The sequence below is a fragment of the Miscanthus floridulus genome, chromosome 12 (assembly GCF_019320115.1).
Source record: "Miscanthus floridulus cultivar M001 chromosome 12, ASM1932011v1, whole genome shotgun sequence".
Classification (NCBI taxonomy): domain Eukaryota; kingdom Viridiplantae; phylum Streptophyta; class Magnoliopsida; order Poales; family Poaceae; genus Miscanthus; species Miscanthus floridulus.
The window spans coordinates 40,687,280-40,712,416 of NC_089591.1; the positions used below are offsets into that span (position 1 = coordinate 40,687,280).

A 25,137-nucleotide genomic window follows, 5' to 3' on the forward strand; every position below is an offset into this window, starting at 1 on the left:
AGAGGGGTGTAGTCTTGACTAGACCAATAGTTTTAATTCTGCACTTGTATCGGTTAGCCGGCGTGATTAAGTTTTAGAAAAAAAAACTATTCACCCCCTCTAGTCCACCATCTTGGCCCTACACCTACAAGCCTTCAATCTAAGGAATAGGGGGCGACGAAGAAGGATGTCGGAATGAAGACAAAGCGGATGGTGAGGAGAAGAAGAGAGGGGTGGTGCTGGGACTACAGGGGAGGGCGGAGCCAGAGCTCTCAATAGCCAGAGGGATGGGCCGGAGCTCCTGGTGGCCGAGTGATGGCGCGAGGGCGGCATGGTGGGGCAACACGTGGGTGGGACAGAGGTGAGAGTGATGCGAGGCAATGGGGTTGGGTGGGTGGGAGACGGTGAAAGGAAAGTTACTAGGCCAGGCCTAACTTGAACTTACCATGCCATGTAGGGCAAAGATATGATGGACACTAACATCTTCACATGTGACTAGATTTAAAACAAACATTACAAGGCAATAGTCACACATGAAGATTATAAAAGTAGATTTTGAAAGCATCACACAATATTTTCACAATTCTTTCCTCCTAGCTAGATCAAACAAAAGTATATGCAAGACATCAAGCCATGTTACGAGAATCAATGATATTTAGCTCACTTCTCAAAGCACAAAATCTTGACTCATCTAGGGGCTTTGTGAAGATATCGGCTAGTTGATTTTCTTTACTCACATGATGAATTGCGATATCTCCTTTGGCTTCGTGGTCTCTCAAAAAGTGATGTCGGATGTCTATGTGATTTGTTCGAGAGTGGTTTACAAGGTTGTTTGCCAACTTAATGACACTCTTGTTGTCACACAAAAAATGAATCTTGGTTAGCTTACAACCAAAGTCTTTGAGAGTTTGCTTCATCCAAAGTAGTTGGACACAGCATGCACCGACCGCCATATACTCAGCTTCAGCGGTGGACAAAGCAATGAACTTTTGCTTCTTAGAGCTCCAAGACACCAAAGACCTACCAACAAATTGGCAAGTCCTAGTCATACTCTTTTGGTTTACTTTGCAATCGGCATAATCCGAATCAGAATAACCAAGTAACTCAAAAGTGGAGCCCTTAGGATACCACAAGCCAAGATTAGGAGTGTGCACTAAATACCGAAAAATTATCTTAACAACCATCAAATGATATTCTTTTGAATTAGCTTAAAATCTTGCACACATGCACAGGCTAAGCATAATATCAGGCCTAGATGCACAAAGGTAAAGGAGGGATCCAATCATAGAGCGATATACCTTTTGATTGATGTCCTTTCCTCCTTGATCAAGATCAAGATGTCCAATGGTTGGCATAGGTGTCTTGATGGGCTTGGCCTTATCCATTTCAAACTTCTTCAACATGTCATTGGTATACTTGATTTGACTTATGAACGTGCCATCCTTGAGTTGCTTGATTTGAAATCCTAGAAAGAACTTCAACTGACCCATCACGGACATCTCGAACCTATTCATCATAATCCTACTAAATTCCTCACAAAAAGCCACATTAGTACTACCAAATATTATATCATCGACATATATTTAGAAAACAAAGATATCATTATTGACTTTACAAGTAAATAAAGTAGTATCAGCCTTTCCTATCTCAAACCCTTGTTTGAGCAGGAAATCCTTCAAGCAATCATACCAAGATCTAGGGGCTTGTTTGAGCCCATACAATGCCTTGTCGAGCTTGTAGACATGGTTGGGATACTTAGGGTCTTCAAAGCCTGGTGGTTGCTCTACATACACCAACTCGGATAGGGGACCATTGAGAAATGCACTCTTCACATCCATTTGATATAGCTTGAAATCATGATGAGCGGCATAGGCAAGTAGAATATGAATTGATTCTAGCCTAGCCATCGGTGCATAGGTCTTCCCAAAATCCAAGCCTTCAATTTGAGTGAATCCTTGAGCCACCAACCTTACCTTGTTCCTTGTCACCACGCCATGCTCATCTTGCTTGTTGTGGAAGACCCACTTGGTTCCAATCATATTTGCTTGGGCCTTTCCACCAAGGACCATACTTCATTACGAGTGAAGTTGTTCAACTCCTCTTACATGGCTATCATCTAATCTGGATCATCAAGTGTCTCTTCCACCCTACGTGGTTCTAAAGGAGAAACAAACGAGTAATGTTCACAAAATCTTGCTAAACGGGAACATGTCGTTACCCCTCATCGAATGCTCCCTAATATGTTATCAATGGGATGATCCCGTTGAATGGAATGATGAACTCTTGGATGTGGCACTTGAGTTGATCTTTGGATGGGGCCATCATCTTCATCATCATGGTCTTGATTGATTTGAGGATCAAAACCATGGTCTTGAGGAGGGTCATCTTCATTTCTTTCTCGATTGTTGAATTGAGGTCAAGCTTGCTCATCACCATTGATAGCACCATCTTAATGTGAATGACCTTGTGAATCATTTGATCTTCCATCATTTCTTGTTGCGGAAGCTTCATCATGTTCATTGGGTGAAACATGATGAATGGTAGGATCATGATCAACATGCACAATGGTGTCTTCATCTTCATCTTGTACTTCAATGAGCTTTACCTCACCAATGGCAAGCTTCTTGATAGCTTTATGAGGAGCTTCTTCATTACCTATAATCTCAACATTGACTTGCTCTTTTTGAGAGCCGCTGGTTTCAACAAAAGTCACGTCTATCGTGATTTCAATTAAACCGGTGGTTTTATTGAAAACACGATATCCATGTTCATTAGTACCATAACCAAGCATGAAACCTTCATCAACCTTGGGTGCAAACTTTGAGCTTTTGGATTTCTTGTTAAGTATGAAACACTTAGATCCAAAAACTCTAAAGTAGTGCACCTTAGGCTTTTTACCGGTTAGAAGTTCATAGGTGGTCTTTTCTTTTTTCTTGTGGAGATATAAGCGGTTGATGACATGACATGCCATGCTGACCGCTTCCACCCAAAAGTTGGTTGGAGTCTAGTACTCATCCAACATTGCTCTTGCAGCTTCTATGAGCGTTCGGTTCTTCCTCTCCACAACACCATTTTGTTGTGGAGTGTATGGAACAAAAAACTCATGCTTGATGCCTTCTTCATCAAGGAACTCTTCAATGTTGGTATTTTTGAACACCGTCCCATTGTCACTTCTAACTCTCTTGATCTTGACATCAAACTCATTTTGAGTTCTTCTTGCAAACTTCTTGAAGATGCCTTGTACTTCACTCTTATCACACAAAAAGATCACCCAAGTGAAACGATAATAATCATCAACAATTACGAAACCATATTTGTAACCACCGATGCTTATATAAGCGATGGGTCCAAATATGTCCATGAGAAGCAATTCCAATGGCCTTTCAGTTGTCACAACATTCTTGACGGGATGTTTAGCTCTGACTTGCTTTTTAGCTTGGCATGCACTACAAATTCTTTCTTTCTCAAAAGAAACATTTGTTAGTCCAAGGATGTGTTCGCCTTTTTAAAGTTTGGCCAAGTTCCTCATCCCAACATGGGTAAGTCGACAATGCCATAACCAATCCATGCTAGATTTTTGCCATTAAAAAAGTCTTGGGATTTACTCTATTTGATGTGAAATCAACTAGGTAGAGTTTCCCTTTTAGATGACCCATAAATGCAATAGAGTAATCCTCCTTTCTATAGACTTCCACACCCTTATCCATAAAGAGACAATTGTAGCATATCTCACAAACTTGTGAAACGGACAACAAATTGTATCTCAACAAATTCACAAGCAAAACATTGGAAATTGAATTGTCATTTGAGATAGCAATTTTACCCAAACCGAGAACTTCTCCTTTTCCATTATCACCAAACATAGTGTTTCCACTTTGGTCAAGACTAGGTTGAAATGATGTGAACATGTCCTTCTCTCCAGTCATATGATTGGTGCATCCACTATCCAACACCCAACTTGTGCCACCGGAGGAGTATTCCTACAAAGACAAATCAAGCATTGGTTTTAGGTACCCAAAAAGATTTAGGTCCTAGGGGGATAGTCACATAAAACTTGGACACCCAAACACTTGCATAGCATCATGGGAGTGGTGCTTGTGGCTTGGGAGACTCCACTTGCTTCATCTTGTTTGTCTTGCCACTTGTAGGTGCAATCTTGGGAATGTAGACCTTGTTGTTTGCCTTGCATATGGCTCATCAAGGGCAACATCCTTGTTGAACTTTACACAAGGCATGCCATTGATCATGCTCCTTCCATTTGCCTTTCCATCATACCTATTATAGCTAATGCCTTTCTTGATTGATGGATGTCTTGATGACTTGTATATGGTCTTGTTCGATTGCTCTTGACATTTGCACCTATTCTTCAAGATCATCTTCAACCTTTGTATCTCCTTGTCTTTCTTCTCTAGCTCAACAAGGTTAGTTGTATATGCATTTACATCAATTTTATAGCATCTTATACAACTGTCGGCACAAAAAATGTGTCAATCATGTCAAGGCACATGAGCAAGTCGGAAGGGTCTGCTCGATGGAGCTGGAGATCCGCTTGGCTTCAACGTAGGGATGATCGATCCTACGTACTCCGATGGAGCTAGAGATCCGCCTGGCTTCAACGCAGGGATGATCGATCCTACGTACTCCTCCTGAGACGTGCCAGTCAATTTGACCCTACAATTGATAAGGAGAGAAAGTTTATCAGTAATTTAAGGTAGAACATGCCGGTCTGTGCCTAGACAGTTCCAAGTGTGCTGCTTTGGGAGTAGCCATATGGGAAAAGCGAATAAATAGCCGATCCGCACAGAAATCGGCTGTTACAGACTGTAAAGCTTATGAGTAGCGATTGATTTTAAGTTGACAGATACATTACATGTATATGTAAATAAGATCATTAGCTAGACAGAGATTGCTAGTGTAAACCATTAAGCCGATGAATCTAATCAGGAGAAGATATAGCACATGAACGAATCGACTATCTGATATGAATAGATCTACAAACACTCTTAATCTAATCTATTACCACCAACAGTGATGTTCGACCGGATCCATGGTCTATCTTTTTGCCATGAAGATCTTGAGTGGTTAGAAGAATTCTTGTGCATTGGGTGATTGTATCGCTCATCTTAGCGCCTTATCGAGCAAGAGGATCAGCTACTGCGGTTAGAAGAATTCTTGTGATATCACCTGAGTCTTCTCTCTATGCTTGTAGAGTTGTTCTAGTGTTTGCAAGGGCTAAAATGTGTGGACACCTTTCCCTTGTTCGCTCCATCAAATACCCATCGGGAAAGCCAAAGACTTCCTTTCCATAGTTTCCCAGTCACCGAGAAATCAGCTGGGCATCTATTAAGCAGACGACATTTCCCCTTTTCCTAGCATAATTTTATCAACAGGCTGATGTGACTCGGTTCATGATGACCTTCAGCCTTGTGAGGATCCAGACTCCCTTCAATCCAAAGAAGCCTTGGTGGGTTGATTGTTGGTCAATGTAAACCTTTCATATCCATCCCATGATATTTTATGATTATGGGAAGCAATAAGTCTAAATCTGTTATCTCTTCATTATCCATCCCCTAAATTTCTGGAGTGTCGATCTATTTCTGTATCTGACTTCAATTCCATAACCCTAGCGAAATCTATCTTCTCACCTTCCCAGGCTATATATACGGGCCATGGCTGTGGATCAAAAAACAACCTGCTCCATCTCAAACCTTTCATGTCTTTAGTGTGGTTTCTGCTTTCCTATAGGTTCGAGATCATGGAGAACAACAAAAGGTCTGCTAAGGAGGCCCTCAATGGAGCCGCGTCATCATGCTAGCACCTTCATCACCAGAAAGGTGCAACTTGTGATGCCCCAACTGCCTCAGGCATAGGGCCGACTCCGTTCAGCCTTCGGGGTTCTCTTCATCAACTGCTCACCGCCAGCTCCCCTATTATTCGAGGAGATGGATCGATAACAATGATCTATTCGCCTCTATTGATCAGGCTGGCCAGAACCTCGCTGACTGCCTCTCCCTCGTAGAATCGGCTCTGGCCATGGTTCGGTGTCGATCGCCTCCCGAGGTTGATCGGATGTAAGATAGGTTGGCTAAGGCTGATGCCAGAATCACGGGTGAGATGTCTACCACAACCTTCTGTCTCCTCTTAATTTTATCTTCAAGATCCTAATCATCTCCCCTTTGAATCTCTTTAGACCTATCGTCTTAGCTGGAAAGCCTCTGATCAGCTGCGGAGTACGCGGCGGGATTCATCAATGACAGAGGCACCATTCCAGTGGTTCGTTTACATGACATCATGACCGTGTTAGGGAGGTTGCTTTGCACATCGTCTGTCATGGTGCTGCCATGGTGTTGGTTGCTGCGCAAGCCTGTTTTGGCCATGAGCTTCGGCTTCTTCCCCATGGTTTTCCAGCCATGGCACACCCTGGGGATCATGAGCGCCTGGTCGAGGATTTCTTCGACGCCGCCAACTCTGTAGCCCTTACTTCCCAAGCCGATGATATAGTAAACAAAGTGTTTTCTGGCCTGTAGTTTCTAATAGGGGAAATTAACAAACAATTTCTTCATCTTGAGTGATTTTCTTTTGCTCTGTATTTCATATTCCATGCATCAATTTGTCCATGTTTGCTTTGCTCCTATAGGCAATACACATCGTACCAGCTTCTGCCCCTTCGGGTTTATTTTTGTACTAGAGGCGATACCCTTCTGGTATTGGCTATTAGAGCCGACGATCGAACAAATCGGTTGTCAAGTATTAATCCAAACGCTAGGGTAATATTTCTTTAGATATTTCCCAATGATTGCTCTGCCAAATTCTTTCTTTCCTCTTAGTGTCTCCAAAATATAAGCATTGTCAGGCGCACAACATTTAATCCGTTAAGGTCCTTCCCAATTAGGTGACCATTTGTCGAACTTGCTGTCTTTTGATCCGATCGGCAATTTCACTTTCCAGACTAAGTCTCCTTTAGAAAATTGCTTGCTCTTGACCTTTTTATTGTAATATTTTGTAACTCTTAGTTTATTGGCTTCAATATTCTCAAGATCACGTAAGGAAGGACTCAAGTCCTATAAGTCGTCTATCAAAAGATTCTTGTAGACTTTGGCTAACAAATCATTTTGCAACGTAACATGACTTGATCCAGTTTGAACTTTCCAAGGAAGGACTGTATTATGGCCATACACAAGTTCATATGATGACATTTTAATCGATCCATGATAGGCCATCCTATATGCCCATAATACCTCATTGAGCATTGAATGCCACTTTCTTGGCTGCTCCTCAATCTTTTTCTTGATCAGCTTAATCATAATCTGATTGGATGCCTCTGCCTGGCCATTAGTTTGAGCATAGTAAGGAGAAGAATTTAGTAGCTTAATTCCCATACTAGCAGCAAAATCTCTGAATTCTTCTGATGTGAACATTGCTCCTTGATCGGTAGTGATAGTCTAAGGAATCCCAAAACGATACACAATATGCTCCTTGACAAAATCAACCATGTTCTTTGAAGTTATCGTATTCAATGGAATTGCCTCAACCCACTTAGTGAAGTAGTCTGTTGCTACCAATATGAACTTATGTCCTTTACATGAGGGCGAACAAATTTAGCCAATTAAATCAATTCCCTAGCCTCGAAACGGCCATGATTTGATTATAGGATTCATAGCTGATGCATGTGATTTTTAGACATTACCAAAACGTTGATAGTCCTGGCACCCCTTGTAATATTCAAAACAGTCTTCCAATATTGTTGGCCAGAAATATCTAGTTCTGTGAATAATCCATTTCATCTTATAAGCCGATTGATGAGCTCCACATATTCCTTCATGCACCTCGCCCATCAACACCTTAGCTTCCTCTTGATTTAAGCATTTGAGCAACACCCCATCGACTATTTTGTAATATAGTTGATCATCCCATAAAACAAAATTAGTCGATTTATATCTTAGCTTTCTAGGAACTTTTTATGACGGATTCCTAAGGTAATCGGCTATTTCAACTCTCCAATCTTTATTCGAGGTTTCACTACTCAAGACTTCTTGAAAGACGCGATAACCTGACGCACTTTGAGCTAAATGATTAGCCTCTTGATTCTGTGCTCTCGGAATATGATGAAAAAAGACATGAAGAAAATCCTTGAGCAACTTTTGGCACTCATCATAGTATCCTCTCAAAGTATCTTCTTTGCACTCATATAGGCCAATCAACTGATTAATAATTAACTATGAATCTCCAAATATTTCAATTGCTTCGGCCTTTACTTCATGAAGAAGTTGAAGTCCTTTAAGAATAGCTTCATATTCCGCTTGGTTGTTGGTAATCATTGGTTCAGTTGGAAGAGCAAACTCAAAACTTGCCCTTCGAGGCAAAATAATAACAATACCAATGCCACCACCTTGCTTGCATGATGATCCATCAAAGAATAACATCCAAGGTATCGGCTCTACATAATCAATGCTTGGCTTATGATGCTAGGTAACAAAATCAGTCATTACTTGTCCTTTGATTGCTTTAGCCGATTCGTACTTCAGGTCAAATTCCGATAACGCGAGAATCTACTTTCCCACTCTCTCATTCAGTATTGGCATTGATAACATGTGCTTAATCACATCAGCCTTGGAAATAACCTACATTCGGCCGATAATAAGTAGTGTCGCAACTTAGTGCAAGAGAAATATAAACACAAGCATAACTTTTTGGTGGGAGAATATCTTGTCTCTGGATCTAGGAGTCTTCTACTCAGATAGAAAACAACTCGCTCTTTTCCTTTAAACTCTTGCATCAAGGCCGATCCAATTGTTTTGTCATCAGCCATATATACAACTTAAAAGGCTTACCTTGCTGAGGAGGGACCAGCACAGGTGGACATTTCATATATTCTTTTATCTCCTCAAACACCTTTTGTTGTATGTCCCCCCACTTAAATTCTTGATCATTTTTCAACTTCAACAAGGGAGAAAATGGCAGAACTCTTTCCAACAAATTTGAAATGAACCTTCTGATAAAATTAATCTTACCAAGCAAAGATTGTAACTCTGTTTTAGTAGTCGGGGGAACTGCCTCATCAATTGCTTTTATGCTTTTTGACCAACTTCGATTCCCCTCTTGTGGACCATGAAACCCAAGAATTGTCCAGCTGACACTCTAAAAGCACACTTATTAGGATTCATCTTTAGATCATGTTTTCTTGTGTATTCTAGAGTCCCCCATAAATCAGCTAGATGCTCCTTGTACCCCTTCAATTTTGTCATCACATCATCAATGTAGATTTCAACAATCCTGCCGATCAACTTATGAAAAATATAATTCATTGCCCTCTGATAAGTTGCACCAACATTTTTTAGACCAAAGGTCATCACAACCCATTCAAATAAACCGATTGCGCCAGGGCACCTAAAAGTGGTCTTTGCTATGTCTTCCTTAGCCATGAAAAATTGATTATATCCCACATTGCCGTCCATGAAGCTAATAACTTTGTGCCCGACTGCTGCGTCTACCAACATATCGGCTATTGGCATCAGATAACCATCCATGGGTGTAACCTTGTTCAGATCTCAGAAATCGATACAAACTCTTAATTTTCCATTCTTCTTATACACAGGGACAACATTTGATATCCACTCTGCATATCGGCACGATCGGATAAACTTTGCTTCTAGTAACCTTTTAGTCTCCTTTTTTATATCATCAAGCACGTTTGGGTTGAATCTCCTTGAAGCTTGTTTAAACGACCGATATCCAGGTTTGATTGGCAATTGATGTTCAACAATTGATTAGTCTAGACCAGGCATCTCATAGTATTCCTAAGCGAAACAGTCTTTAAATTCCTTTAATAAATCGACTAACTCTTGCTTATACTCAGGATCCAACTTGGCACTTACATACGTTGGCCTGAGCCTATCTCCAAAACCAATATCTACTTCTTCTAACTCATCGGACGACATGAAGCCATGTCCTAGTTTGCCATCTGTACCATCTATTGGATTATCCATTAAAACAAATTTTCAAAGCTGACTACTTGGATCGACTGTTGGCTTTCATCACTGATTTTAATGAAGCCTCCTTCCCATAACTTGATAGAAAAACACTCAAAGTCTTCTAGCTCCCAAAAGACTGGATTGGCTGTTGCGATACTCACAGACTCATCAGTGTGAACCAGCTCGACATCATCTCCATGCCATTAAATCAAACACTGATGCATGGTTGATGGCACATGACAATTTGCATGAATCCAATCACGACCAAGGAGTAAATTGTATGACCCTTTTCCATCGATGACGAAGAACATGGTGAGCAGAGTCTTACTCCCAATTTTCAGTTCGATGTTCATTGCCCTTGGGTCTTAGACGCATTACCCCCAAAGTCCTTAAGCATTATGTCGGTCTCAATCAGATCTCCTGGTCTCTTACCAAGTTTACGAAAAGTGGTGTAAGGCATAAGATTGACAGAAGCACCTCCATCCATCAACATCTTGTTCATCAGCTTCCCATCAACAAAACCTTTTACATATAAAGCGTTTAAGTGCCAATGCTTGACTAGTTTATCAAATATAGCCTACTGTATAACTGTCAACTTGGCAACTATCTCCTCATACTCCAATTCATCAAAATTTGAGTAAACTTCTTGATCTGCTGGAGCTCTGAACTCTGATGGCAACAGAAAAGCTATTTAAATATTAGCCGATGGTTGCCTTTTATCAATTGTTTGCTTAGCACGCCACACTTGGGGTCTACCAGATGCTTGAGCTTGTTCCAGTTCTCTTTTCCTTAGGTGTTGCACTCTTTTTTCTGGCTTCTTGTCAGACCTCTTGGACACCATTGGCCTTCCTAACAAACATATCCTTCTTCATAATTAGTCCAGTTTTGATCAATAACTCGCTTTCTAAGCCGATTATGAACACTTTTATTTTTTAAGCACCGATCCATGTTATTATGATGATAAACATCTTGAGCATGGATAGACCGACGGTTGGCTTGAGACTGCCTAAACTCCCAATATTGTTCGTTGTACTTTGGCCAGTCATTTTTGGTAGGCAATTTCAAACCTTTGTTTTAGTGATGTCTGAAGAAAGGACAATTCCAATGGGATTTGGCTTGTTTTTTCGTATCTTTCTTCTTCCCGTTGACGCTGGTATTCTTGCTCTTCTAACCAATGCCGATAATCCTTTTCCTTCTGTCGCTGTCATTTATTCAACAAAATTCAAGATGTAACACATGTCTTGGTCACCCCATCCTTTGATGTTTCTCTCTGCTCATATCGGCTCTTTTGCTTGTCGTGACGTCTTCTAATTTCCTTGTATTCATCAGCCGATATTTGCATTTCGGGATCGACTGTTCTAGTTTCTCTTGATCTAGCTGATGTTAGTACCTTAGTCTTCTCTTTGAGCAGCCTAGCATCGACCATATTTTGATCTCCTAGGAAAGGATTATCATCAACTTTCATCTTCCAAGGCGTATCAAATTTGAGTCTTCCTAGCGGAATAGCCCTCTGTATATGCTGCCGAAAAACTCTACATTCATTAGTAGAATGAGATATAGCATTGTGAAACTTGTAGAACTTCTTATTTTTCAACTGATTAGGGGGCAACATAACATGATTATCGGGCAACTTGATCTGTCCCTTCTCAAGCAAGAAATCAAAGAGCTTGTCTGATTTTGTGACATCGAAGTCATAGCTCTCTTTGATTCCTCTTTCCCAAGGGTTTGGCACCATTACCATCTTCTTACCCCAATTCCATTCAGCCACGGCAACATCTTCTTCATCGTCTTCATAGCTATCATCGACTGAATATGAATTATAGGCTTTGGCCATTGTGGTACTTTTCTAGAATCGGGTATCTCTGCGCATATTCTGGAACTGGCTATTGAGCGCTGCCACTCATTGAGCCAATTGACCCAAGTTATCAAACTCTTGTCCCAGCAGCTTCTCTCTCTATATTGGTAATATTCCTTGAACGGCCAAAGCAGCTAGTTGATCATCAGCCAAGTTTAATGAGAAGCACAAATTTCTAGTCTCTCGGAACCTCTGAAGAAACTCAGTGCCTGATTCACTAGTTTTCTGCCTTATAGTTCTCAAATCGGTAATATTCTTTTCTCCTGTCCTAGTGTAAAAATATGTATGAAATTTCTTCTCTAGGTTAGCCCAATTTGCAATGGAATTGACTGACAGTGATGAAAACCAAGTGAAGGCTACCCCTGACGGTGACAAGGAGAAGAAACAAACACAATGGGCCTCTTCAACGGATGCTTCACCCAATTGTGTAAGATACCGACTGACATATTCTATTGTGCTTGTGCTTTCTTGGCCAGTGAACTTAGCAAACTCTAGGAGCCTGTAATTTGTAGGAAGAGCGACCAAATCGTACCATTCTGGATATGGGCGTTTGTATGAGAAGGTCTGCCCTTTCGGCTTCAAACCGAACTGATTCTTCATCATCTCGGTCACTATCAGCAACAAATCATCAGCATTTTAATTTGGATTTCTCTATACCTACTGACCCATTTGTGGATTAAGATTCTGGGTACCTTGGTACCCTGGATTTAGAATCATGTGAAGGGTATTGTAATCTGTGTCATAATGATACCCTTGTGGAATGTCTATCTATTGGGTCATTCGTTGGTTTGCTGCTTGAAGTCTCTAGTTATAGACATTAGATCTATATCTCTACGGATCCTTTGAATTGATGGTGCTATTTTTTGAGCCGACAACGGTATGTGGCCTGATGTGCCAAAATTAATCATCTAGTTCTGACCTTGCCCCATCGGCTATTGCACATGCTGCACTGACGATCCAGGATTATACTGTATCTAATTTGGAATAGCACCTTGAACTTGCTCAGATGAGATTTGAACTACCTGGACATCATCATTGCCTGCTAGTGCTGCTTCTTGATGGCTAGTACCGGCTTGATTAGTCCCCTGAGTCGATAGATGTGGAATATTGTAATAAGCTGGACCAACTTGATCAACTGGAAACCCGTGAAACACCTCTTTCGTGGTGTTATGGAATGTGTTCAAGAAGATTTCATTATGGTTCGATATGGCATCAGGAACAGATTTGTTTACAGCTTCCACGAAGAAACGCCTATCTTCTACTTCATCTGCATCTTTCTGCCCATGCAACAAAACTCTCGGTAGTGGATATTTCTGAACAATTGTATTGTCACATATCTTGATGTAGGACAACAAACACTTGTTCTAAAATTATTCTATAGCTTTACTGATGACATCTTTATCTCCATCAGGTAGGTCTTCGTAAGGTACCATAAGGATGTCGTTGTTGTTGTAAGCCGCCATGATGATTGTAAGCCGCCATGACATGTCTTGGTGAACAGGCGTATCTAAAATTTTACTGCAAATGCTAAGTTCAAATTTGTTAGCCACTTTCGGAAGTCCCGATAGTTTTGTCGGAACTCCCAACATCATTAGAAGTTCCAACACACACTGTCAGAAGTTCTGGCACAAACTGTCAGAAGTCCCGATGCCTACGTGAACTACAAAAGCAGTGCTAAATTTAACGTTGCGGATAAATAATCTTACAACCCCACTTTCTAGTAGCTTGATGTAGATGTTGGGCCACTCCCTTGACGCCAAAATGCCTCCAAATTGTAGATCGAGTCCAACCCCTAAAATGAAGTTCGGGAGAGAGAGACAAACAAACACAAGTAATTTCGAGCAAATCACAACAAGAACAAGCATGCGGGACACAAGGATTTATCCCGAGGTTTGGCAACCCCACAAAGGAGCTCCTACGTCCTTGTTGTTGAGGTGACCATAAAGGTCGAAGTCTCTTTCACCTCCTTGCCTCTCTCAACGCAACCACAAAGGCCACTTAAGCTTTTCACTAAGAAATCAAGGGTAATATAAACTTTCTAAGGCTCTTCCACAAGATGAAAGCTCTTGGACGACGCCTAGCCAGCTAGGGGCAAAGCCCTAAGAGTAATAGACGCAAATCTAACTGGCTTGACGAAGAAATCAAGTGTTCAAGCTTGTCAAAGTGATTTTCTTACTCAATTCACTCTCCTATCACTCAAATCCTTAGGGGGATCAAAGTTAGGAGCAAAGGGGAGAGGAGAGGGGAGCCTTGAATGCTTGGGAGCTATTTTGGACAAAGGTTGGTGACAGTGAATGAGTGGGTAACGGTTAGAAGAGAGGAGAGATCTATTTATACTCATAGTAGAAATATAACCGTTCAGATCTACGTCAGGAGTTCCGATGCAGATCTTGGGACTTTTGACCTCTATAGAAAATAGTGTTCACAGCAAGGTTAAAGTCACTACGAGCAGGTCAACGTCGGAACTCCCGGCGTACGTTGGGACTTCTGACGGTTGGAACTCCTGACGTACATCGAGACTTCCAACAAGTGTGGTCAGCAGGCCAACCAAGTGTCCAGGTATCGGGACTCCCGACCTGAGTCAGGACTTTCGACTGTCGGGAGTTCTGATTCACATCGGGACTTCGGACGACCACAGTCACCGCACAGACTAAGTGACTGGGCGTCGGGACTTCCAACATCAGAAGTCTCCAAAAAACTATTCTACATGCTCGTGAAGTGTTAGAGTGTCTCTCTTTTGATTTTGATTTTACTTGAGCACTCTATCTTTCTCATACCACATAAACTTGCATCCCTCTTTATAGTACGACGAACCTAAACCCAAAAACGAGGAAAGTAAACTTGAAGGGCATTTTGAATTCGTCCACCATCTGTACTTGAAGAAATTGAAGGATACTATTTCATCTTTATCAACTCTTTGAATCTTTCATGGGACTAAGAACTGCGACATATCTCATTAAGATCACATTAGTCTCTAATTTGGATGTCATCAATACACCAAAACCCACATAGTGAGCAAATGCACTTTCACCTTGTTATTAAGAAAGTTGTCCAAAATTTTTAGAAGCAGGGGTTCATTATATTTTCCCAGGTCTATTACTCCTAAGCCCCCTTCTTCTTGAGAAAATTTCTTATTTAGCATCACAAAATGATGCAATTCCTTGTTTAGCATCAAAAGATAAAAATCTCCCAATGTAACATTGGCTTTATTTTTTATTCCCTAAATAGCACTATCATTAGATCTGACCTCTAACACCGTTAACTTGGTGGGGGAAAAGACCGTTTTGCCCTTATTTTTTATGTGTAAGACCAAGACACGTTAAATTGATTTTCTTAACAGATTTTTTAACCATGCCTTTTTTGACATTGAACATATTTTGACAGTGCAACTTTTTTACATTGAACTTTTGTGCAGTACCATTTCTTGGTATAAGATTATTTATAAATTATGGCAGCACAATTTTTTGGACAATATGCTACACATGAAAAAATAGGGGCAAAATGGTCCGTTCCCTTCCAAGTTAATGGTGTTAGAGGTCAAATCTAATGGTAGTGCTATTTAGGTAACCAAAAATAAAGTCAATGCTATATCGAGAATCTTTTATATTTCGGTGTTAAATAAGAAATTGCATAATTTCCTAATGCAAAATAAAGATTTTTCTCTTTTTTTGGGGGAGGGGGTGAGGGGGCGCTCACACCATTTCCCATCTCCTGGTTGTTCCCAGGGTCGATGATTGTCGCCATACCTCTCTAGATATCTTTTTTTTTTTGAAAGGTTGTTTTCGTGATACTTTGGAGGCAAGACAAGAGAACATAGGCGAAGTCAGATATGTAGTACAAAAAGCAATGCAAGTGTATTCCAAATCAGAGAAAGGTACCAACTCATGTAGGTAAGCATGAAAGTAAACGATGTCAACTCATGTAGGTAAGCATGGGAACGAATGTGGCGTGAGAGTGGCTGGCTAGGCGCCCGGGCCGGTTGCCAGGTGCGTGGCGGGCGGTGAGCAAGCACGATGCGCGCGGAGGGCGCCAGCGCGGCTAGCCGGGTACGAGATGGTTGCATGTTCGCTTGAATTTATTACCTTAGTTTATTAACTATGATATAATATTTTTTCTTCCTAACAAATCAGCTTAGCTTTAGCTCGTGACGAGCCCAGAGCCCAAGACAATGAGGGCGGCCGCGAGCAGACGACGAGCGTGGCCGGAGATTAACGGATGCAACAGTCCAATCCAGTCAGCTTTTTTCGTTTTCTAATCATTCATACAAGTTTCCTGTTGGTGTTTGCCATCGACCTTGACGGGCTCGTGCTCACATCATTTGCCTACCACCGCTTCATTGCGCTAGATGGTGGCATGATTTACTCCACGCGCTGCTCATCTTACCACGACGAGGGCTGCGGCACACGTGCGACAAAGGTGCCGGCGAGTCGACGGTACGTGAGGCCGCGAGGGCAGTTGGGCGTGTGCGCTTACGGTGAGCGTGTCCGGGCGCGAGCGACGCGCAGCTGCGGAGGCAGCGAGGCAAGCGGCCAGCGATGTGGCTTCGGGCACATGTGACGACGGCAGTGACGAGCAGTGGCGCTGGCACGACGTCCCATGGATGAAAACCACGCCCTTGGCCACAAGCCCACAACGCATATCCACTCGTTTCTTCGAACGTTGAGCCGATATCGTTTTTCACCTGAGAAATTATTTCTCCAAATTTATTTTCCTTTCTTCGTTCAATCTAGTACCACGTCAGAATTTTTGTTTATGTGGCAGAATATTTAATGCCATAACAATTATAATAGTTTAGGGTTGGAACCGTATTTACGTGGCAGAGTATTTGATATCACAGAAACAATCATGGTCTTAGAACATCCTAAACAGTACGAGACAATAGAGCTTATATGTGCCATGTAACTGCCATGTCATGCATGGGATCCACCTGTAAGTATTTTTTTATTCCACCTCCTCCTTCCCTCTCTCTCCTTTTTTTTCTCCCTCGAGCCGATGCATCTTGCTTCTCTGTCAGTCCATTTTCATAATGCACAGCACAACACCCTCTATCCCCGCCACGTGCCATCGGCCAGCCTCCACCCGCGCCGTCAGAGTTCGCCACTACCGTGCTCCTTTGCATCTGGCGCGCGCGGGTCTAGCATCAGTCGCCCCGCCGCACGCTGGTATAGCGCCGCCGGAGTCCTCCCCCACCGTCGCCGTAGTCCTCCCCCACTGCTGCTGGAGTCCACCATAGTCCGTGTCGTCGTCGTCTTCCCCCACTGCGCGCAAATCTAGCCCCACAGTTCGCTCCCATCGCGCCGCCGAAGACCGTCCCAAACCGCAACGCGTGCCGCATCGCCGGAGACCTTCCCCCACCACGGGCCGCCGGTGTCAGCCCCGTGTCGCGCCGCCGAAGTTCGCCCACTCCGCGCGTCTCCTTCTCTGCCACGGTTTTAAGGGAAGAAGCAAGACCGAGAAGGGAGAGAGAGGATGAGCTGGGCCTACAAATGGTCTCAATTTCGGATCAAGACTAGCATGAAACGAAAAGATAGACTTTTCTCTCATGCATTCTCTCTCTTCCATGTCAGCAAGAGACGCCCTTAGAGTTGGGACTGTCCTTAGCACAGGACTATCTTGTGTCCTTACAGTCTGCTTCTTCTCTCTCTCTCCTCCCCTCTCTTCTCCACCTCAGCACTTAGTCGGCTTACAGCCTGCTATTATACTTCTCTTAGCACAGGACTATCTTGTGTCCTTTTTTTTTGCGACATATCTCGTGTCTTTTTTGTGTCTTTGTTGAGCAGTATTTTGAGTGCCGGGCTGCTCAATTAACTCAGTTTGGTCAAACGACGAAAGGCTACTAGGTACACGCTACTGGATATAGTTGCTGCGGCACTGCCGTCGAGAGGAACACTAGTGCACCGTGAAAGAATTTGCTTTAGAAAAAAAAATCAGTGAAAGAATTTGCTTGATTTACAGTTACCGTCAAACATTGGGACAAAATACAAGCTTGTTTTTATCACTACTAGTGTACCGTGACCTGAGTTACCCTCGGTCCCTCGCTACCGGCCGGACCAGAAGCCCAAAAGGGTCCGGTGCAGCACACGTAGGAGCAGCGAGGAGTGTGTTCGGTCAGCTAGCTGCCCCGGGTCCGGAGATCGCCATTGAATGCCGCCCCAACCATATTTTCCACCTCCCATTTACTCCGGCCCGCGTCACCGGAGCGCTATATCTAGGGCGGCAGCGCGGCACTGACTTCTCCAACCAACTCATGCTCGACAGACCACCTCGTCGGGGCCTCGCATTTATCGGGGCGTCCGTGTCCATGCAACAGCCGACGAGCGCTGCGGCCACCCAGCTTCACGCCGCGATGGAAGCGTCATCGATGTCGCTCTCGTTCCTGCAGCTCACCTTCACGGCGGTTACGGCGATCGCCGCGCTGGCCGTCGCGGTGGCCGTCACGAGGTACAAGCCGGAGATACATGGGCCTGAGGCTGCCTCCGGGCCCTCCCGGGTGGCCCATCGTCGGGAACCTCTTCCAGGTGGCGTTCTCCGGCAAGCTCTTCATCCACTACATCCGCGACCTCCGCAAGGAGTACGGCCCCATCCTGACGCTGCGCATGGGGGAGCGCACGCTCGTCATCATCAGCAGCGCCGAGCTGGCGCACGAGGCGCTGGTGGAGAAAGGGCGGGAGTTCGCGAGCCGGCCCCGGGAGAACACCACGCGCAACATCTTCTCCTCCAACAAGTTCACCGTCAACTCCGCGGTGTACGGCGCCGAGTGGCGGTCGCTGCGCCGGAACATGGTGTCCGGGATGCTCAGCACGTCGCGGCTCAGGGAGTTCGCGCACGCCAGGAGGCGCGCCATGGACCGGTTCGTGTCGCGGTTGCGCACCGAGGCGCGCGCGTCGCCCGACGGCGCGTCCGTTTGGGTGCTCCGGAACGCGCGCTTCGCCGTCTTCTGCATCCTGCTCGACATGACCTTCGGCCTGCTGGACCTCCACGAGGAGCATATCGTGCACATCGACGCCGTCATGAAGCGCGTGCTGCTCGCCGTCGGCGTGCGCATGGACGACTACCTCCCGTTCCTCCGCCCGTTCTTCTGGCGGCACCAGCGCCGTGCCCTCGCCGTCCGCCGCGAGCAGATCGACACTCTGCTCCCGCTCATCAGCAGGCGCCGCGCCATCCTCCGCGACATGCAGAGCTCCTCGCCGCCCGACCCCAACGTCGCTGCGCCTTTCTCGTACCTCGACTCCGTGCTCAACCTCCACATCGAGGGCCGCAACGGTGGGCCCACCGACGATGAGCTGGTCACGCTCTGCGCGGAGCTTATAAACGGCGGCACCGACACGACGGCCACCGCGATCGAGTGGGGCATGGCGCGCATCGTGGACAACCCGTCCATCCAGGCACGGCTCCACGAGGAGATCATGCAGCAGGTCGGCGACGCGCGGCCGGTGGACGACAAGGACACCGACGCCATGCCCTACCTCCAGGCCTTCGTCAAGGAGCTCCTCCGGAAGCACCCGCCCACGTACTTCTCGCTCACCCACGCCGCCGTGCAGCCCGGGTCCAAGCTCGCCGGCTACGACGTGCCCGTGGACGCGAACCTGGACATCTTCCTCCCTACCATCTCGGAGGACCCGAAGCTGTGGGACCGGCCGACGGAGTTCAATCCGGACAGGTTCGTGTCCGGCGGCGAGACGGCGGACATGACGGGGTCGGGCGGGATCCGGATGATCCCGTTCGGCGCGGGGCGGAGGATCTGCCCCGGGCTCGCCATGGGGACGACGCACATCGCCCTGATGGTGGCGCGGATGGTGCAGGCGTTCGAGTGGCGCGCGCACCCGTCGCAGCCGCCGCTGGACTTCAAGGACAAGGTGGAGTTCACGGTGGTGATGGATCGGCCGCTGCTCGCCGCAGTGGAGCCCCGAAACCTCTCCTTCTGATCGAACGCGTGTTCCCATGGATAGCGTGGCGGTACGACGTCGCTTCGTACGTGTGCAGGAGGCCCAACTGCAAATGCATCGCCGTGTGGCCAGCAGGGCTGCATGCTAGTCGTTCATGAGTTGTGAACGCCACCATATTGTCGTGTACTCGCGTGCATGATGTAGCATATATGTACACGGAAATGCTAGACGTTTGCATGCATGTGTGGGTGTGTACGTAGTAGTAGTTCACGATGTATAAGAATGAACTCTTTTGTGTATTTGTATGTGTCATCAGTTGACCACCACAGACATTCGTGATACATGGTAACCATCTATAGATCGATGATCTGGGTATGATACATGCATGGCTCGTGGCTTCGTGTTCTTGCATCACACGTATCTGCAAAAGCATCTTATGTGATGTATCAAATGACGCGAGGCGTGTCATATTACTTGTGTTTGATCACGCCAAAGTAGGAGCACGTCGTACGTGTTTAGCCTTTGGGACTTTCCTTCCGATCCTGATCGTGACCAACCAGTTTATCACGAACAAGCTAAATACATATCCGCATCCGCTACAGTAAATAGTGGACCATTGTCCATATGTATATATATGCATGTATACATATACATATATGGTTGCTTCAAACCTTGTATTGTATATATATCCGCATCCGTATACACCATTGGTATCATCATCGCGTAGCATAGATCGACAATTCAATGCTAGCCAGCACAGCATCCTCTCCTACGTACCAACCATATTTTCATGCAACCACAGTGAGGCGAAAAATTCAGAACATGCAGTGTCTGCACCTCATGCACCATGCAGGATCGTGAAGTGTTTAGCTGTGTGCACAGTACCAGCATTCAGCGAATTTATTTGTTTATTTTTAACACTTTTTAAACTATTTTTAAAACTGACACTGTTTGTTTGTTTTTTTCAAAACTAACACTTTTGGAAGCGGTTGACATGGCGCGGCCGAACCACTCTACCGCGCCATGTATGGCGATGCGACCAGGCTGCCACCGTGGCAGCGACCGGTGACGTGACCCACGCACGGCCACCGCCCCACGCACGCCGCCACACCCCTGCCGCGCCCGCGACTGCCGCCACCTGCCGCCGCGCCACGCCCGCCCGCCGCCCGCTACTGCCCTCACTGTCGCGCCGCCGTCCTCACTGCGTGGCCCTCACTACCGCCGTCGCCCTCACTGTCACGCCGTCGCTGTACACCGCTCCCCACTATCGTGCGCCCCTCCATCTATCTCGCGTCCACCCACCGCCGCCGCCGCCGAGGCCAGCACCCGCGCCTCCCCCCGCGGCACCCGCCTCCCGGCCTGGTCTAGCGCGCCGCCCCCGCGAGAACGAGCGCACGCTGCTGCTGCGAGGACGAGAGCACGCTGCTGCTGCGAGATACTCCCCTAGTGTATTTGTTGATTGAATCAAAATTGTTGTTACTTAGGGTTAAGATGCAAAATTAGTTTGAATGATTAGTTAGTATAGTAAGTTAGTACAATAAGTAAAGTTAGTATAGTTAGTAAAGTATAGTTAGTAAAGTATGGTTAGTAAAATTAGTTAGTTTAGTTAGTATAGATAGTATAGTAAGTTAGCAATGAAAAACAAGGCGCGTTTCCGCACTTGCCTAGGCGCGCCCAGGCACAAGGCGGAGCCTTCCCGCGGGGCCTAGGGGGTGAGGCGCACCTCTAGGCGCTGGGCGCGCCTCCGCGGCGCCTGGGCGGCGAGTAGGCGGAGGAGGCGGCGCCTAGGCGGCGGGAGCGCGAGCACGTTTTGGCGGGCGGGAGCAGGCAAGAGCGCGCGAGAGAGAAGCCGGGTGTGCGGGAAAGGAAGCGCCCGCGCGGGAAGAAAAGAGCACGGGTGGTAGAGAGGATTAGAGAGAGAGATACACACAGTGAGAGAGTCAAGACCCGAGCTCGCTTGCCGGGCCCTTGCCTCCGACCCGAGCTCATCGACCCCTTGCCTCCGACCCGAGCTCGCTCGCCGGCCATCTTCTCTGTCCGTGCAGGCCTCCCCGTCGGCCGTCGGCCGCCGGCCCCGTCCGCCGGCCCGTCGCCACCCTTGGAGCTCCCCCTGGTCCCGCCGCTCGGGAACCCCAAGGTAAGGCGAGGACGTGAGGTCCACCCGCCCCCTACTCCTCTCTCCTCTGCTCGGCTTGAGGCTCTACCAACTGAGCTATTGCTTCAACATAGCCAAGTTTTTTCATAAACTAGAGCATTGATGTTGTTTTACTTGTATATTCTGTATAAATGATGAGAGTGTTTAGCTGAACTTGGTGTGCTACCATGACCTAGTTATCAATCTTAGGAGTACAAGTTATCTTCCTTCCTTTTTTCCCTGTTTTCCCTCTACATGTATACAAGATTAACAATGTACATTCTTTTTTCCCCCTGTTTTCCCTCTACATCTAAACTGCTGGATTAGTTTTCATGAGAAGGGGAATGAAATACTCAGTGGCTTTTTATCTAAATTTATAAGTAGTGCTGTAGGACTAATTTCACATGCCTCTGCTGCTCTTCATGTAGAATGTCGGTCCAACAATGTGCTCCTCAAATTGAAACTGGTGTTACATCTTGGGAGGAGGTGAATGTCCTAAAAAGGAATTCAGATGATGTTGGATGGGAGTATGGGTTTCTAGTGGATGCAAACAACAAGGACAAGGTGGAGTGCAAATTATGTGGTCATCGAAGCCAAGGAGGGGTCCATCGGTTGAAGGAACATGTGGCCAATGTTGGAACAAATGCGAACAAATGCAGGAAGAGCACATAGGAGGCTAAAGACAAGTGCAAGAAATCACTAGAAGATTCAAAAAGGAAGAGGAAGGAGCAGGCTATTCGTGAACTAGAGCTTAGAGAAGACGTGAATGTTTCTCGGGTTGGAACAGAGGATGATGAAGTGACTTGTGTTGGAAGTTCAGAGCCTCACAAATTAGGACCCATTGATAAGTGGACACGTGCTATTGATCCTAAAGCAACAAGATCTGAGTCTTTGAAGCAATAGAAGCTGAACAAGGAACTTTGAAAACAAAGAACACATGAGGTGCATAAATATATTGCAAGATGGGCATATACACATGGTAATTTAATATTATGCATTTCTGTTTTACATTTCAAATTTGAATACATGCCTGAACTACACACTAATTAGTTAATTACACTTTTTTGTATCATATGTAGCCATACCATTCAATGCTTGTGACAATGATGAGTTCAAGCAAATGTGTGAAGCAATTGGATAGTTTGGTTCTGGACTTGAACCTCCACCTCTGCGTGATCTGCGAGAGAGTTTGCTAGATGAAGAATATGCAAGAACCAAGAGTTTGCTACAAGAACGTGAGGCTGAGAAGGTGAAGAATGGGTGCTCTGTTATGACTGATGCTTGGTCAGATAGGAAGAGGAGAAGTTTAATGAACCTGTGCACTAATTGTGCTGATGGATCTAGTTTTGTCAGCTCAAAAGAGATGTCAGATGTGTCACACACAAGTGAAGTCATATTTGAACTAGTGGACAAAGCAATTGAAGACATTGGTCCGGATGATATGGTGCAAGTAGTGACAGACAATGCTTCTAACAACATGGGAGCAAAGAAGCTATTGCTTGAGAAGAGACCAAACATCTTTTGGACCTCTTGTGCAACTCACACAATCAATTTGATGCTCCAAGGAATTGGCAACATGCCACGGTTCAAGAAGGTGATTGACCAAGCAAAGGCATTAACCATATTTGTCTATGGGCACACAAGAACATTGGAGTGCTTGAGACACTTCACAGAGGGGAGAGAGATAATAAGGCCAGGAGTGACTAGGTTTGCTTTAGCTTTTCTCACTTTGAACAGCATACTAGAGAAGAAGGACCAACTAAGAAAGATGGTGGTTCATAATAGGTGGGACACATTGAAGGATGTGAAGTCAAAAAAGGGAAAAGATGCAACAACAACAATATTGAGTCCAACCTTTTGGAAGGGTGTGAAGCTGTGTTTGAGTGTTATTGAGCCATTGGTGAAAGTTCTTCGTTTGGTTGATGGGGATGTGAAGCCATCAATGGGTTTCATATATGGAGAACTACTGAAGGCAAAGAGAGAGATCAAGGAAGCCTATGGCAATGTTCAGTCCCGCTACAACGAAGTTATTGCTATTATTGACAAGAAGATGAAAGGAAGACTTGATTCTCCATTGCATTTGACTGCTTATCTGCTGAATCCATACTATAGCTATGGCAACCCATCAATCTTTGATGATGCCACAATAACAGTAGGTTTTATGAGCTATGTAGAGACTTTTTATCATCATGATGAGGACAAGCAAGATCAGGCTATCAACACTGAACTACAGAAGTTTCAAAATAGAGAAGGACCATTTAACAAGAAGCTTGCAAAGACTTGTGAAAAATTTGAGTACAACCCAGGTAACTCATATTACATGGCTGTTATAGAGTTGCTGCTATCATTATCATTATCCAGTGCTATTACATGGCTGTTATATAGTTTCTGCTCATTTATTTCAGCATCTTGGTGGCGGCTGTATGGAACTGAAACGCCCGCTTTACAGAAGTTGGCAACAAGGATCCTATCTCTAACATCAAGCTCTTCTGGTTGTGAAAGAAATTGTAGTACATTTGAAATGGTTAGTCCCTATCTACTGTCCAGATTTCAGCAGTAAACTTACAGAAATGAAAATAGTTATATGCTCTCATGTTTAATTTGTAGATACACACTAAGAAGAGAAATAGGCTTACTACAACCCGGCTCAACAAATTGGTCTTTATTCAATTCAACTCCAAGTTGATTAATAAGAAAGAAAGGATAGCGTCAAAGAAAACCACTGATGTTCTCTTGTCTAATGAGACAACTGAAGCTCAAGGTTTTCTGTATGAGGATGGAGATGATTGTGCAATAGTTGTCTATAGAGATGAGGAAGATGAGGAGATGGAAGGTACAGGGATACCTTGGTCTGTTATTGGAGAAGCAGTAGGAGCAGACCAACAACTTGAGCTGCGTAGAAGTGCAAGAGTGAGGCAGCTTTATGAAGGAGAAGAATTTGACTCCAAAGAAGAAGAGTTTGATGAAGATGAGGATGAATATATGGAACCCTATTGAAGAAGATATGGCAGTGGGGCTTTATCATGTCATGTTTATCTTTTAATTGTATCTTTAACTTATGAACTTGGAACTCCTGCAGTCTGTGTGCCTGTGTTCTGTATGTTAAGAACTAAATTATGTGTTGTTCTGTACCATTTAATTTTCTTTGCTGCTACTATTATCCCTACATGTTTGTGGTTTCAAATGGCTATCATTTGCTGTTGAATTGCTGATAATGTCTGATGGATAGGAAAGGGCTAAGATCATTGAGATAAGTACCTAACCTGCTCTTTCCTATTTTTGTATAACTTGTATTGTTCATATGGTCTGCTG

The 25,137-nt window shown here is 44.9% G+C and overlaps 1 protein-coding gene and 1 pseudogene across 1 annotated transcript; both read left to right on the top strand.

The window, feature by feature from the left end:
* Window positions 1-18,052: 18,052 nt before the first annotated feature.
* LOC136497193 (cytochrome P450 77A4-like) lies at window positions 18,053-19,863 on the top strand (annotated as a pseudogene).
* Window positions 19,864-23,095: 3,232 nt separating this feature from the next.
* On the top strand, window positions 23,096-24,822 carry LOC136495750 (uncharacterized). The gene is made up of 3 exons (XM_066491593.1): window positions 23,096-24,131; window positions 24,231-24,349; window positions 24,433-24,822. Exons 1-3 carry the CDS (start codon window positions 23,096-23,098, stop codon window positions 24,820-24,822), a joined length of 1,545 nt encoding a protein of 514 aa, XP_066347690.1.
* Window positions 24,823-25,137: the final 315 nt, after the last annotated feature.

Bases quoted from the DNA above. Each gene is read 5' to 3' on its own strand.
- LOC136495750 (XM_066491593.1), top strand. From the start codon at position 23,096: ATGACTGATGCTTGGTCAGATAGGAAGAGGAGAAGTTTAATGAACCTG. The intron at 24,132-24,230 runs GTAACTCATATT...CATTTATTTCAG, and splicing joins AAAATTTGAGTACAACCCAG to CATCTTGGTGGCGGCTGTAT. The intron at 24,350-24,432 runs GTTAGTCCCTAT...TTTAATTTGTAG, and splicing joins ATTGTAGTACATTTGAAATG to ATACACACTAAGAAGAGAAA.